The 16,276-nt window shown below is 41.3% G+C and overlaps 2 protein-coding genes and 1 non-coding gene across 5 annotated transcripts; all 3 read left to right on the top strand.

The window, feature by feature from the left end:
• Nucleotides 1–1,582: 1,582 nt before the first annotated feature.
• Nucleotides 1,583–7,574, top strand: LOC131103284 (uncharacterized). Of its 3 annotated transcripts, none has more exons than XM_058049413.1 (9): nucleotides 1,583–1,782; nucleotides 1,880–2,003; nucleotides 2,348–2,397; nucleotides 2,494–2,911; nucleotides 2,991–3,044; nucleotides 3,135–3,213; nucleotides 4,494–4,779; nucleotides 6,910–7,097; nucleotides 7,201–7,574. In XM_058049413.1, exons 2-9 carry the CDS (start codon nucleotides 1,897–1,899, stop codon nucleotides 7,342–7,344), a joined length of 1,326 nt encoding a protein of 441 aa, XP_057905396.1. In that variant the 5' UTR covers nucleotides 1,583–1,782; nucleotides 1,880–1,896; the 3' UTR covers nucleotides 7,345–7,574. The 3 variants fall into 3 exon arrangements, with proteins under 3 accessions (XP_057905396.1, XP_057905395.1, XP_057905397.1); XM_058049414.1 differs by having other exon boundaries at nucleotides 1,591–2,003; nucleotides 4,494–4,617; nucleotides 4,696–4,779; nucleotides 7,201–7,573; XM_058049412.1 differs by having other exon boundaries at nucleotides 1,585–2,003.
• On the top strand, nucleotides 2,118–2,191 carry trnat-agu (transfer RNA threonine (anticodon AGU)). Its single transcript has one exon. It is a non-coding gene; the product is annotated as a tRNA-Thr (tRNA).
• Nucleotides 7,575–11,538: 3,964 nt separating the features above from the next.
• LOC131103386 (transmembrane protein 100) lies at nucleotides 11,539–12,639 on the top strand. Its single transcript, XM_058049638.1, has one exon. It carries the CDS (start codon nucleotides 11,539–11,541, stop codon nucleotides 11,908–11,910), a length of 372 nt encoding a protein of 123 aa, XP_057905621.1. The 3' UTR covers nucleotides 11,911–12,639.
• The last annotated feature ends 3,637 nt before the right edge of the window (nucleotides 12,640–16,276 follow it).

The raw sequence follows: 16,276 nt of genomic DNA on the forward strand, positions 1-16,276 counted from the left end.
GCGCATATCAGACTCCGCCCCCAACCCGGCTTTCGGTCGACACGTGGTGCTATACCGGAAGAGCAGAATAACTATAGGAAAGTACTTGAAACAATAACAACAACGCACTTGTAAAGGATAAGATAATGACTATAAAAGCAACAAAGCAATGGCGATGACATGAGTTGCTTTTATAGATTATGCCACAGTATTTTAGCAAATAACGTTGTCGAATTGGCTACAATGTGCTCACTGAGCTATCATTTGTTTTATATCACACCCGCACAGTCCATATTATGGTTAATTTGTTGGGGGGGTGTCCCGGGGATCTGTTGTTAGATTAAGTGTACTGGCATTTGCATAGATTTATGCAAATGAGGGATAGAGTGTGACAGACAGCCTGTGCAGAGTGTGTATGGAAATATTGCATCACAGTAATACTTTGGCAGATGGCTACTTGGGCAGATGCTATGTTGGCCGTTCCACCCCTTCTTTGCTTGTGAGCTTCAGGGGGCTGCTTGGGGGAAGATGAGCAAAGACATGATTCACCTTCCAAACAAGCTGTTGTATTGGCAAAGACAAGTTTCTGTTGTGGAGATTTGGGGAAGGCGTCAGCAAATTAAAATAAAGTTTTTTTAAAGCATCACAGCATTTTACCCATTGCGTTTTGTAGAAATCCTCCCCCTGAGGACTCTTTAAGTGGGTTTCGAATAGAGGATAAGGGAATCTTAAAGAACCGAATCATAGAATGAGAACCAGATTGTTTATTCCTGACAACAATACCTAATGCATACATCCGGGTTTATCTGCAGTCCCTGTATACCTACAAGTAATCGGGTCTTATAACAGCACAGCTGCAAAGCAGCACCCTTCCTTTCCCTGCCCGGCCTTTTATACACTCAAGATTGTGTAAAAGGATGGAGTCCTGGACCAATCAGCTTTCGGCACTGGTCTTGCCTGAACCGCTTCTTTCATGGTGTTTCTGCTTTCATTTGTTCGCAAGGGCATCAAGGCATCTTTTCCTTTGTTCGCAGGAGCATCAAGGCGTCTGGAACATTCTGCTTTTCCTTTGTTGCAAAGCAAGCTGTCATATGCGTACCTGATGTTTCCAACTTAAATATCAGTTTTCACGTTAGTCCTTTTTTGTGTGGGTGCGTGTATAAGTATCTCTTGTATGTATTTGTGAGACTATGTGTTTGTTTTAGCTTTTATCTTTAGCTAGCAAAATTGAGCAAATACCTTCAGTTTGTTTTAAGGTGTTTGTGGTTTTGGATCATTTCTGTGCTTGGAGCATTTAGATGCTATGGGCACCGAACAATATGTCTATGTGTAAATATTCACGCTCACATACATAATACTCATCTTATATCATTTATTTAGCGCTAGATCATCCAAAGTGCACTCTATATTGTGTTTAAAGACACCACAAATCCCAAACTAGTTACTACAAGTTGAGTTTTCACATGATCAACGCAGTAAATGAATCACCTCACTTCTCGCGAGAGTTTGACTCAAGACAAGGACGTGTTTTAGTCACCTTTTGTCACACAAGTTGTAAGGATTACTCAAGTATCATATTTTCACTTTTTTGTGACTTTAATGTAAAGACGAAGGATTACCGCTAAGTATCATCTTTTTACTTTTTTGTGACTTTAATGTAAAAAGACCAAAAGAAAGTTAAAACGACTTCCGTAAACGTCATGTGGAAATTCGCGGGGAGCACCCGCACCCAATGAATCAAGCCTCCGTACACGCTTCCCGGAAGTGCCCATTCGATTACTCGACACACGCTTGGAAGTCCTGGTAACTCTTGTAACATCACTACTACTAACTACCGACGACGACGCATTTTGAAAAATTTCAGTCTTATGCTCAGGCATTGAATTTACTTTTACGTCAGCAGTGGTAAAGGGAAGTATGTCACTACTGACCGCCATCGAAAACGCTGTCAAGTTGTGCAAAGACGAACAAGCCAGGCTGAATGGCCGCATTCGGGTCTACAGAGAAGCACTCTTACACAGCCAGTAAGTGTAATACATTTACTCTTTTCGGTTGTAAAGTAAGTAACTATAGATATAGTGTAATAAACACGGCTCACCCCAGATAGAATGGGATACCTACTCCTATACTGGACACCCGGCGCTGTGGCTTAGTTGGTTAAAGCGCCTGTCTAGTAAACAGGAGATCCTGGGTTCGAATCCCAGCAGTGCCTTTTTACAAAGCTATTGTGTGAAAGCTCATTGTTAGATGCATCTCCATGGACATCGACCAAATGAGTGAATAGTATTTGAAGTACATTAGCACGGATTACAAAGTACTACAGTCATAATTGGTTCTATAGTATACTCAGTGTAGACCTCATCCATAGCACACCTCCAAGTGACGCAGAGCTGCCAGATGCTGCTGCTGCTGCTACAGGTAAGAGAAAATAGGTATTTTAATAACATATTTTTGCTTATTATTATTAGAATAGATGTGTAACTAATGTTGCTAATAATGTTTGCATATTCACAGCCAGAACCCCGGTGGAGACGGAAGTCATGAAACTGATGGAGCTAACATTAGAAAAAGCCCTTCAGGTCCGCACTGGCACAAGCATTTCTAGCAAAGACTCGGAAGGAAACAAACCCTCTCAGCTTAGAAAGAATCCCCCTGCCACGGGTGTCCATTCCAGAGGGGCGACTTTAAAGGCCTCTGCTGCTTCCAGAGGAAATCAAACCACCAATCAACCAACACTTCAGTCTGCAAGTCTTGACGAAAGACGTCAGAGAAAGCCTGGAAGATCTTCCAAACATGGTACAAGATCCTCGGCTGTCCAAAATGTCCAGTGTGCTACCTCACTGAGCACCGATGAGGACCTAGCCAAAGCTTCCACGGAAATGCCACCTTGGAATAACAAGGAAGACACAGAAGATGACCATCAGCCAAGGAGGTAGAATATGTCAACAAAGTCTTAGTGTGATTGTCCTCCTGTAGCTCTCTGTAGAATGACTACTTTTGTCTCCTGGTAGAACACAGTGTGAGCAGATGGCACAATGGAAGTCTCTGTGGAAGAAGCAAAACAGGTAAGGCAAAAGCATTCTACTTGTCAGTGACCAGAACCCAAAAACTGTCATATTTTTTATTTTTTTTCGTTATGTAAACCTCCTCAACAGAATGTGGGACAAAGTCATGGCCGCTCAAAGGAAACCTGTACCCGGGAGGAGCCGCTTCATGGAGAGAATGAGCGCAACGGTAAATCCTTCCTCTTCGTATTTAAGCATGTCAGACTTGATACCAGGAAGCATTACGCACATAATAATAATAAAACCTTATTAAGTTCATGATGTTCATATGTGTGTCATAGTTCATATAAACTATGCAGTATATGTCTGTCCACCTCCATAACCATAATGCCACATTTCAATACTGATTCATGGCGTCGAATGCAGCACTTGCTGAATGATGGCCCCTCTGCCCATCTCAGTGTTTTGTTTACATTTAATGCTAGTTCTATATTAAGTGTTATTCCATGGAATCTGTTGTTGAGCTAAAAAAAAAAATCTCTGTATTTGTTATACTTCAAATTATATTCGCAATATTTTATTATTGGCGGCACGGTGGGCTAGGGGTTAGCGCACAGACCTCACAGCTAGGAGACCAGGGTTCAATCCCACCCTCGGGCATCTCTGTGTGGAGTTTGCATGTTCTCCCCGTGCATGCGTGGGTTTTCTCCGGGTACTCCGGTTTCCTCCCACATTCCAAAAACATGCTAGGTTAATTGGCGACTCCAAATTGTCCATAGGTATGAATGTGAGTGTGAATGGTTGTTTGTCTATATGTGCCCTGTGATTGGCTGGTGACCAGTCCAGGGTGTACCCCGCCTTACGCCCGAAGACAGCTGGGATAGGCTCCAGCACCCCCCGCGACCCTCGTGAGGAAAAGCGGTAGAAAATGAATGAATGAATGAATTAATATTTTATTATTAAAAAAAACATTTTATTAATATATTTATAATACATCAATACTCGAATCATATTGCCAACATTTACAATCAAAACATTTTAATTGATATTATAATTAATTTTATATTAGGTAAGAGTAATAAAGTGACCATAGGGGTGTTATTTCATGTCAAGAGGGCTCTAATGTTCATTTAGAAGGCTGTAAACGGGTTTGCCTCTTATATATGTCTGCTCTCTACTATATATTGGGGTAATAGGAAAGGTAAGCCTGTCAGACTTGATACCAGGAAGCATTATGTACATATGAATAATAAAACCTTATTAAGTTCATGATGTCTTGATATGTAACAAACATGTGGTGTCCAAACATCATGACTGTTATCACTTTGTGAATTGAATTTCTTATTTGGCAAAATTTTCATCAGCTTGCCATTGTACAGTTATGTTTTTATAATGTGGTGGTCATATCCATGTTTCATATCTGTAGTGTACAAAAAACAGTTGCTGAAATGGAAGAGGTGCACATGGCTCTGTGAGATACTGGAATTGCTAATATATTGCCACTCATAGTTCCCTAAGGACTGGCCACATGGAAGTCCGGACCAGATCAGGGGTCTGGTTGGCAGACTGACTCACCAGACTGATGAACTGGTCCGCCAGTCCCAGCAGACCCTGGAGCCAAGCGCAGACCCGGGTAAAATCCTGACTATTTGTTCTAATTACAAGCATCGCAGCTTAGCAGCACATTTTCATTTCATTTGTGCCACTGCAGGAATGAAAGATTCCTGCGTCCCACTGGAGAGCCTACAAATGACAGCGGCCGGGCTCCAGAACGTTGCAGAGCAGACCAAACAAGGTAGAAAGTGTTATTTCTATATGCTAATGGACGCCCTATGTAGTGGGCCTCCATCGGTAGCAACACAATACAACACACGATTACATCACAATGGTGCTGATTGCTCAGTGCTTTTCTATTCACAGCAGCACCATTGTGCTAATAAACCTTCTAGGTGTTTCTGCCAGATTTCGGTGTAAGCTAACTAACGAAAGGCACTGCAAGCAACTGTCTCAAGACGCCTGACGCTTTCATACAATTGGCTTCTTTATTTCATAATGTCATTTGTATGTACAGTGTATCCAATCATACATGAATGCATATCAAATCATAACCACAAAGAGATTTACAAAGTACTTACATAGTAGGAATACCCTAAACCAGGGGTCTCAAACTCACTTTACCTGGGGGCCACCGGAGCTAGGTTCTGGTTGAAGCCGGGCCGCATCAGGTTTTCAAAAAAAAAACCAAAACGTATTTATTAAAAACTGGAAAAAAATCAATAAAAAACTATCTTGTCTTATCAATGCTTTTGCTTCTGCTATAACCTACACTTTTTTAGTACTTTGGTTTCGGTTTTCCACACCAAAATATCTGATAAAACATCCCACTGTTCTCAAATATCTTAATTTTTATTTTTCTATACACAAAATAAGATAAAAGAAAACAAATTAAGAATAAAGACAATAAATCAATCAATCAGTAATAAATAAGTAAAATAATAATAAAACAGCAAATAAGAAAAACGTAAGAAACCACATACAGTTGGTAGAGAAATTATTAATTTTTATTTTTCTATACACAAAATAAGATTAAAAAATAAATAAACAAATTAAGAATAAAGACAATAAATCAATCAATCAGTAATAAATAAGTAAAATAATAATAAAACAGCAAATAAGAAAAATGTAAGAAACCACATACAGTTGGTAGAGAAATTATTAATTTTTATTTTTCTATACACAAAATAAGATTAAAAAATAAATAAACAAATTAAGAATAAAGACAATAAATCAATCAATCAGTAATAAATAAGTAAAATAATAATAAAACTGCAAATAAGAAAAATGTAAGAAACCACATACAGTTGGTAGATAAATTATTAATTTTTATTTTTCTATACACAAAATAAGATTAAAAAATAAATGAACAAATTAAGAATAAAGACAATAAATCAATCAATCAGTAATAAATAAGTAAAATAATAATAAAACGGCAAATAAGAAAACCGTAAGAAACCACATACAGTTGGTAGATAAATTATTAATTTTTATTTTTCTATACACAAAATAAGATTAAAAAATAAATGAACAAATTAAGAATAAAGACAATAAATCAATCAGTAATAAATAAGTAAAATAATAATAAAACGGCAAATAAGAAAACCGTAAGAAACCACATACAGTTGGTAGAGAAATTATTAATTTTTATTTTTCTATACACAAAATAAGATTAAAAAATAAATAAACAAATTAAGAATAAAGACAATAAATCAATCAATCAGTAATAAATAAGTAAAATAATAATAAAACGGCAAATAAGAAAAACGTAAGAAACCACATACAGTTGGTAGAGAAATTATTTTTTTCAGATTCAAATGTACAGTATTAACAGTTATTTAACCTTTAACATGAACATTAATGAAACTTAATAATTTGACCCAATTAGCAAGTTAGCGTAGTACTCGGTTCCATCTGGGAGCAGTGTCGTAACTTTAACAACATGTTTGATGAGATGCTATTTTCCGTTTTATTCCAAATCATTTCCTGCATTTATTTGTACCCAGCGTCATAAGCCTTTAGCTTCATTGCTAACCCAAAGCAAAACAGGGCGGGGTAACAGGGTAGGGTAACAGTATGGTCAGGGCAAAATCATGTTAATTGTGTCCGGTGTGCACACAGCTTTAAGCTGTCATTTCAACATTAAATTTTTGGTATCAAGGTTAGGGCCTCAAACTAGCGTCTCAAGTTTGAGACCCCTGCCCTAAACATTGGTCCAGTTCTTTCCTTGGCCTGTATAGAATCTCCAAACATCTCCCTTCCCGTGGTGGCCACCATGGCGTGCTCGGTCCAGCTATTTCAAGCAGAGGCAGCAAAGGTTTGAGGGTTACACCGTTGCTCACGCTCTAAAAATAGCTGTATTTTCCATCAGAGTGGGAAGCATGGGATCGATGGAGGCCAGAGGGAGGTTGTCTTTGCTCCGCGGGGGCTGCGGGATATGAGGCGATGGCAAGGCGTCTGCCCGTGACTATCACTTACACCTCAGAGGCAGAGCTCAGAGAGCTGGAGACGCTGCGGATGAGAGTGGCGCTGCTGCAGCAGGAGATGTCACTCCAGCAAGTGAGTGGGTTTTTTTTTTCCATCTATTCCCAAGAGAACTAACTAATAATGTGTGAATTAAAACATCCCACGGCATCCCACGCCCATCTTTTTCGTATGACAGGCTCTGCTGGACGCTCTGTCTCCTCATTTGGCCTCCATCATCCCTTCATGTACTAATCGCAGTGTGCTGAGAGACTTGTACTCCCTACTGGGTGAAGGAGGTCAGCGTTTCCCCGCCATAGTCCTGGACTCCGAGCCTGACTGATTAGCGAGACGACTGAAAGGTTAAACTATGCAGTATATGTCTGTCCACCTGCATAACCATAATGCCACATTTCAATACTGATTCATGGACTTGAATGCATCACTTGCTGGATGATGGCTCCTCTGACCATCTCAGTGTTTTGTTTACATTTAATGCTAGTTCTATATTATGTGTCATTCCATGGAATCTATTGTTGAGCTAAAAAATAAAAATAAAAAAATTATCTCTGTATTTGTTATACTTAAAATTATATTCTCAATATTTTATTATTTTTTAAAAACATTTTATTTTATTAATATATTTATAATACATCAATACTCCAATCACATTTACAATCAAAACATTTTAATTGATATTATAATTAATTTTATATTGGGTAAGAGTAATAAGGTGACTATAGGGGTGTTATTTCATGTCTAGAGGGCTCTAATGTTTATTTAGAAGGCTGTCAACGGGTTTGCCTCTTATATATGTCTGCTCTCTACTATATATTGGGTAATAGGAAAGGTAAAGGTGACCATAGGGATGTTATTTTGTCTCTACAGGGCTCTAATGATGAAAACACATTTAAAAGGCTGTAAAAAAGGTTTTCTATGTCTAAAATGTCTAATTGTAATGTCTACTATATTGGATAATAAGAGTGCAAAGGTAACTATAGGGGAAAAAAAAAAAAAATCTCTGTATTTGTTATACTTCAAATTATATTCTCAATATTTTATTATTTTAAAAAAACATTTTATTTTATTAATATATTTATAATACAGCAATACTCCAATCACATTGCCAACATTACAATCAAAACATTTTAATTGATATTATAATTTTATATTGGGTAAGAGTAATATGATGACTATAGGGGTGTTATTTCATGTCTAGAGGGCTCTAATGTTTATTTAGAAGGCTGTCAATGGGTTTGCCTCTTATATATGTCTGCTCTCTACTATATATTGGGGTAATAGGATAGGTAAAGGTGAAGTGTAAAAGTGACTATAGGGATGTTATTTTGTCTCTACAGGGCTCTAATAATGAAAACACATTTAAAAGGCTGTAAAAAGGTTCTATGTCTAAAATGTCTACTATATTGGCTAATAAGAGTGCAAAAGTAACTATAGGGGTGTTATTTTATGTCTCAAGGGCTCTAATGATGTTTGTATTTAGAAGGCTGTAAACGGTTTAATTTCCCACAGTGTGGAATCAATGAACCACCATAAATATAAATAATAATAATAGTAATATTACGATATTAATATATATTATATATGATATGTAGACCAATATATAATATAATATTTTATTACTATAAAAGTAATACCTACAGTATGTTACCTATGTCAACATCTGAGCTATATTGCTTAAAACAAGCAAACTAATCTGCCAACAGAAAAGAAGCCAAAGCCAATGTTAAGAATGATTTTCCATCTGTGATGATAAAATCTCAGTAAGGTTTCATCCCAGACCAACGGGAGGCCTTGGGGGAGGCCTTAAGGGCTCGTGCCAGTAGATGATGCGTCTACGGCCTTGTGCCCTGCCAGACGGGGCGACAGGTGGCTCTTGAGTTCACCCAGCAGGACGTGGGTGTTCCAGGCCTGCTGTAGGCTCCAAGGCTGAGACATACGCACCCCAAAACGGCCTCAATCAGAGATGATACACATGGGGGGGGGCTGTTTCACCGTATGCTGCTCTGTGTAAATGCCAACATTTCCCGAGGGAGAGTGGAAGGAGGTCTAGAATCAGAGGCTTTTTCGGTGAGGCTGGAATCAATACGATGCACTCAAGCAATCAGAAGCAGTCAGACCTCTCCTCCAGGATCAGAAGTGTCAGATAGCAGCCAAGCGATGTGTTTGTACTGCAATGTGCTGATGGGCCGCCCATGCAGCGTGTGGATCGGCCGAAGACACGTCTGCGACCAGATCGCATCGAGTCCACACACACACACACACACACGGTCCCAGTGGGAGTGGCGCCCACGCGACCCGGCCTTCCACTGACCTGAATGCATCAGCTGCCTGGACTGTTACCAGCAGAGCTTGGACACCCCCTCCAGTATGGCCTGGCCCCACCCAGGTTAGCCACGTCTCCTGCCAGCTTCCCATTTTTTTTCCCACACCTTTTCCCCTTCTAATGAAATAGCCTCATTTTCCAGAAGACAGGAAATGAATTTACTTTCCCATGATAAGTGTTATCTTTCTTTTTTAGCTGTCTAGCCCACACAGCAACTTCACACATGAATGGCTTAAAACCACAGATAATGGACGCAGCCATAAAAAGCCACTTTAAACCTGCCCACACCCTATAATATATGAATAATGAAGTTTACATATATACCAAGAAACAATTCCAGGCATACAATATACAACATTGTGTGTTTGTCATATTCATTCATTCATTTTCTACTGCTTATCCTCACGAGGGCTTGCTGGAGCCTCTCCCAATTGTCTTCGGGCGAGAGGCGGGGTACACCCTGGACTGGTGGCCAGCCAATCACAGGGCACATATAGACAAACAACCATTCACACTCACATTCATACCTATGGACAATTTGGAGTCGCCAATTAACCTAGCATGTTTTTGGAATGTGGGAAGTGACCGGAGTACCCGGAGAAAACCCACGCATGCACGGGGAGAACATGCAAACTCCACACAGTGAAATTGAACTTGGGTCTCCTAGCTGTGAGGCCCGCGTGCTAACCACTCGCCCGCCATGCAGCTATTATGTATAAGTGATAAGTGATTTACTGTATGAATGGAATATTTTCACGCTGGAGAATAGCACAACCTTCTAAATGGGCTTTTTAACACAGAACTCTCTAGACAGGAAATAACACCCCTATAGTCACCTTAAGGACTATTAGGCCGAGGGTGGAATTAGCTGTGAGGCTGCATTATATTAGTACACGTGTGTTTCCAACTGTGTTCTTATATTTTAGTGTTAGGGTGCATGATAATTATGATAGCCTACAAATAATTTCATTTAAAAAAGAAAAAATATATATAGTAAAAATATAATAAAAAATATAATAAATTATAAAAAAAATAGTAGCTCACATAACCAATACATTAAAAAAACACTCCAATGAGATGAGTTTACTCGTACCGTGCAGGTGAGCAAATCAAGTGCTCCTTTTTTCTCCTGCCTGTGATGTTATCGGCCTGTCTTAACTTTCCCTGAGGTCAGTCAGAAACAAACTTTCACTTTTTAAGGGAGACGTTTTGGGTGCTACCAAATGCACTGTGGGAGGGGGGGGGGGGGGTGCAACACACAAAAAACCTTATCAGCCACCTGAAACTCCAACACCACCGCAAGCACAAAACATTTTCCCAGAGACCTCCATGGTGTCGCACCGGCTGCTTGGAGCGTGTGCCTGAATACAGTGCACCTTCCTGGGCCACAGTAAGTGGCTCCTCCCCCTCCATACTCTGCTTCTCCTGGTAGTAGTGATGTGGTAGTAGTCACGTGATGATACATAATTATGACAAATCAACAGGTACACTGACACAAATTAACCGATAACTGATATAAAAAATCAGTTATCAATATCATATAATCTTGAGAAGCAGGAATTTATTGTTATTGATTCTGTCTGCTATTTAAAAAGATGTGTAAGAGTCCCATCAATGACCGTGTGTATTGATTTGTATACTAGAGCAATAGGAGATGATACTCGCTTGCTGTCCATTCAGCAAGAGCTGGCGACGCGTGGGTGGGAAGCAAGTGGGGGCAACGAGTGGGCATGCTCAGTAGCATGTACTATGTGTAAGTGTATACTGGGCAGGTGTGTGTGTGTGCTCATTAAAGGCGCACAACGTGGGTAGACATGCACACTTTGCATCCGTACAAAGCTTTTATCCCGGCATGAAGGCCTACAAGCGTGAGGTAGTGATGGGGAGATGCAGGCAAGAAGGAGCAGCCAACCCTCCCCCTTCCTGCTCCTCATCACCCCCCTGTTCTCTCTGATTCAACGTCAGCCACGCGTCACACAGGAGAAAACCAATGGAAGGACGGGGACTTCCATTGAGCTCGCCCCCCCCCCCCCCCCCCCCCCACTGGTTTATATATGCCGTGCCGCCGCCTCTGCTCAGCCCAGTGCACAACGTGCTGCCTTCCATCCAGCAGCTGCCCTACGGGGGAGCAACAAGCGTCTCCTTCTTTTGCTTGGACCTCGAAGCAAAGCCGAGTACGCTCCTGCAGCCAGAATGGGCTGCACCGCAGGGCCCCTCGCTGGCCAACCACAAGAGGGGCCTTCCCTGGAAGCTGGCGGGGCCAAAGTCCCCGAGGTGCTCTCCTCCCTGGAGCGTCTTTCCCAGGCCACCGGCGGCATGGAGAAGTCTTGGTACCGCTGCATCTTCCCATTCGGAATCATCTCGCTGGTGATCGGCGTGGCGGGGACGGGGGTCACTTACGCCTACAATGACCTGCCGCAAACCAAGGTGGTGTCTTTGGTGCTGCTGGTGACGGGACTGATCCTGCTGGTGATGGCCACCGTCTGCTGGAGCGCGCATAAGAAGAAGCGGAGGAAAAAGAAAGAGGCCGGCGGGTCGTTGGCCTCGGAGCAGTGTCCCCTGTGATGCACAACTTGGAGACCCGGCACGCCTCCTCCTTCATGTGCGGCGGTGCCTCCGTTCTCCCGGGGTTCACTCCGGATCTGTTTCGTCTGGGCCATTTTGGACTGGCAAGGAGGGATCCACCGCCGTGTCTCCTTTCCAGGTGTCCGGTGTCAAAACAACCTCCAAGGAGATAAACGCACACACACACACACACACTGGCTCGTCCAACGCCGCTGACGCCGGAGTCACTGCTGCCGTCACGGGGCGCGTCAGTCGCAGCATTCCTCCTGCCGGGACAGGTGACTCTGGGAGAGAGAGAGAGAAGGGGGGGCAGAAGTGGGCCGGAGAAGACGGCAACTTGATACCGGGCCCAAAGAGCAGTGCGCCCACGTCAGCGGACAGCGTCACCGCCTCGTCCTGTGACACCGCAGCAATGCCTGCGTGCATTTGGAGAGAGGGGGGGGGTTACTTTTTTTATGCAACGGGAGACTGGAACTTGAGTCCTCTGAGGATCCTGGGGATGAAGACCTTGTGAGCTGCTGAAAGGGACGGGGGAGGAGGAGTACGGACTTCGTGTGAAGAAGATATTTGCACAGTCAAAGGGTCCCTTGCAACTTTCTTAGTGCATGTGGTACCCCCCCCCCCCCCCCCCAACTCCACAGGAGTCAGGCCAGGATTACTGAAGGACACATGCCATAACGGGGACCCTGGCCTAGCCCCTCCCGCTTCGTGCCTTGAGCAAGCTCACATGGAAAAAGGCTCTGTCACATTCGTATGTTTCCATATGAACTCATGACCCCCCCCCCCCCCACCCCCCACCTCACTTGCCCTTGCTCTCGCCCTCAGACACTGCCCCCCCCCCCCCACCCTCCACACCGGCCCCCAATGCAAGACTTTCTTCAACAATCCCGTCTGCATTTGCACTTTGACTTCTAGCCTCATCACTGCTTCATTTCTTGACTGAAAGGAAGATCAGCTGCTTTTGTAATGCCGCTTTTCTCCTCAAGAGGCACTAATGAGTCACCGTAGCGTGAAGAAAGCCAATTTAGGCTACTTCAGTCATGTGACCGCCGTAGGTGAGTTCCACTAAAAAGTCTGAAATATCACCGCTCACACCTGAAAAACATGAAGCGTGTGTCATTTTTTGTGGTCCCCTTACCAAATAGAAAGATGGTTTTGTTTTTAATTAGGAAGTGGACAGAAAAAAGAAATGGAATTGATCCTGAAAGAGTAACACGGCCACACTGAAAAGAGAAAATGTTATTCCAAAATGGAAATAGTCAAGAGGAAAAGGTCATTTTATGACTTTTATCTTTTTGTCACATGACTCTCAGAAAGGCACCACAAGATTGCCAGGTTATTCTCTGAATATTTTCATCAAATTGTAACTTTCTTAAAAAGAATGCCTATTTATTGTCGTTTATTTCTTTAATGTTACCACTTTATTGGAACTTTTAGTTCTATTTTAACTTTTTCTTGGAAAATTGACTATTCTAGTAATAACACTTTAATATATTATGATTTAATTGAATATTTCAATCACTTTTTTGTGATCATTACTTTTTTTTGCAGTATCATGACTTTATTTGCAGAAAATTATGACTCTTGTCAGCCAAAAACCCTTCAACTTTCTTGCGACTTTTAGTCATATTACAAGTTCCCTTAAAAAAAAAGACTTTATTCCAGACTGAAGGCTTTTTCCTTCATAATATGACTGAATTGTGACTACAATATTCCAATTTTATTCTTGTCACAATGACTTTTTTCTCGTCATAGTGTAATATCATGGCTTTATTCACAGAAAATGACGACTTCATTCTTCTAACATTACCATTTTACTACGAATTATAACTTTTCTGTACAACATGCACCATCATTCTTGTTCCGGTACAAAGGTTTTCATGTTTTATTGATAACTTCCTGTTTAAGATTTTTTTTTCCACGTAGCACACAAAATGATAACGTTCTCCTAACATTGCCACTTTATTATTTATGTCAGTGTTTATTACTGCTTATTTTTCATTCATTCATTCATTTTCTACCGCTTTTTCCTCACGAGGGTCGCGGGGGGTGCTGGAGCCTATCCCAGCTGTCTTCGGGCGAGAGGCGGGGTACACCCTGGACTGGTCGCCAGCCAATCACAGGGCACATATAGACAAACAACCATTCACACTCACATTTATACCTATGGACAATTTGGAGTCGCCAATTAACCTAGCATGTTTTTGGAATGTGGGAGGAAACCGGAGTACCCGGAGAAAACCCACGCATGCATGGGGAGAACATGCAAACTCCACACAGAGATGGCCGAGGGTGGAATTGAACCCTGGTTTCCTAGCTGTGAGGTCTGCGCGCTAACCACTCGACCGCCGTGCCGCCTACTGCTTATTTTTTTCTCTGAAAAATGACATCCTTATTAACAGTAATATTTCTAGGTATCATTTCTACTGGGTTACAGTCTTCTCCAACCCACTGAGACAAAAGGGCTCACTCCGTTCATGCTGTTGTTCCACAGAACAAGCACGCCCAGGTGCTGAGTGCAACAGACTTGACATAAACATGGCAATATATTGATTATTCGCTTCATTTTCATTCATTGTGTGATTCATTTGTTCTTTGTTAGCATCCCCAGACCTAGTACCCATAAGAAGGACATATGCCAGATCTTGTGACACCGAGTAATATTACAACTTTTGGTTTCCTTTTCAGTGTGGCCTTATCACGTGGAGCTCTTTTCTCTGGTGCAGGAAGCAAATGAACTTAAGACAACATTTGTGTTGTGCTCAGAGATGCACATCACGGATCTGACGGAGGGCGAAGTGCAAAGGAAGCAATGTATCTGTAGACTGAAATGACTTACCCTTGAAAGTCATTGTCAGCGTCCCCGTCCATCCATATTAGCGACGCCCTACTGAGAAGCGTCGGCAGGTAGCAGTTAGCACACAAACGCCAAAGTCAGTCCAGTCGATCAGACACCTTTTTTGCAGCTAAAATGTGCGTTTTTGATGTTGTGTTGCTTCAGAGATTGTCATATCCTGTAAGACTATGAGAAGGTTCTTTAGCATTTGAATGTAAGTAGCAGAGTGAGACGGTGAAGTGGATGCGTTGTAGCGCTAGAAAAATCACTCTTTGTCTTGGATTCGATCCTAAACACACGCTGGGGGTTTTATTCGACTTGCATGATTGAACGGTGCCGTATTGAGAAGCTTAAGTGACTCGGTGCCAGCGTGTCGCCATGATGCACTTATACACTGATGACAAGTGACCACACCTTTGTTTCCTTTTTCCCGTCTGCCTTTCAAGATGAAAAAAATATTTTGGGAAAATCTACCTCTGTGCTTGTGCTGTTACAGTAAAACTCTTGGTGTGTGCCTGCTCATATTTTTGGTGCTGTATATGCCACAACTTTATATTTGTACTATGTATTTCTACATGGATGTACATTGAAATAAATGTTGAATGAAAATGTGGGTCTGGATTGATGTTTTTTTATGGTGCCACTAAAGACGGGTCACAGTGATGGCACAGAGGAAAAGTGTGATGATAACCATAGAAGCCACCGTGGAGACATTTTGGAAAAAATATGGGTAATTTTAATTTATTTTTGTTTTATTTAGGTCAGGGGTCTCAAACATGCAGCCCGCAGGACACTAGTTTGAGGCCCCCGCCTTGATATGAAAGTTTATTGTTAGTGCGGCCCGCGCAAGTTTGATATGGATGCTGTATGGTATCATGTACCCAGAAAAAATTATTACGTTTGATTAATGTTCATGTTAAAGGTTAAATAACTGTTAATAGTTATCCTCCCTATCCGTGTGGAAGTGGTAAGTTTTTGGCTATTTAAGTTGAAAGGAAATAACTTGAAGGCTGCCGTTTGGGTCGCTAGCTCTCTAGTTTGCGAGTTAGCATGTGTCTATAATATGTTGTAAATAAAAAACGTATAAACGTGACTATAGTTGTGTTTTGTCATGTCTACAGGGCTCTAATAATGCTTTGTTCATTTTAATCTGAAAAATAATAATTTGAATACCCACTAACTATATGTGGTTTTATTATTTTTTATTATTTGCCGTTTTATTATTATTGTTATTATTATATTTATTTATTACTGATTGATTGTCTTTATTCTTGATTTGTTTATTTATTTTTCATCTTATTTTGTGCAGAAAAATAAAAATTAAGATATTTGAGAACAGTGGAGCTTTTCTTGTAGAAAATCGGAACCAAAGCACTGAAAAAGTTTGTATATTTTCCTGTTTTTAATAAATGTGTTTTTTTGGGGGGGGGAAACCTGATGCGGCCCAGCCTTGCCCAGACCGTAGCTCCAGTGGCCCCCAGGTAAATTGAGTTTGAGATCCCTGATTTAGGTGTATTATTGAGTTGTTTC

Source organism: Doryrhamphus excisus, chromosome 15, assembly GCF_030265055.1.
Source record: "Doryrhamphus excisus isolate RoL2022-K1 chromosome 15, RoL_Dexc_1.0, whole genome shotgun sequence".
Classification (NCBI taxonomy): domain Eukaryota; kingdom Metazoa; phylum Chordata; class Actinopteri; order Syngnathiformes; family Syngnathidae; genus Doryrhamphus; species Doryrhamphus excisus.

What these genes read in the sequence shown, in the direction of transcription:
- LOC131103284 (XM_058049413.1), top strand. Translation starts at nt 1,897, where the DNA reads ATGTCACTACTGACCGCCATCGAAAACGCTGTCAAGTTGTGCAAAGAC. An exon ending in TGGAGAGAATGAGCGCAACG is followed by an intron (nt 3,214 to 4,493) that starts GTAAATCCTTCC and finishes TGCCACTCATAG; the next exon opens with TTCCCTAAGGACTGGCCACA. An exon ending in AGGAGATGTCACTCCAGCAA is followed by an intron (nt 7,098 to 7,200) that starts GTGAGTGGGTTT and finishes TTCGTATGACAG; the next exon opens with GCTCTGCTGGACGCTCTGTC.
- LOC131103386 (XM_058049638.1), top strand. Translation starts at nt 11,539, where the DNA reads ATGGGCTGCACCGCAGGGCCCCTCGCTGGCCAACCACAAGAGGGGCCT.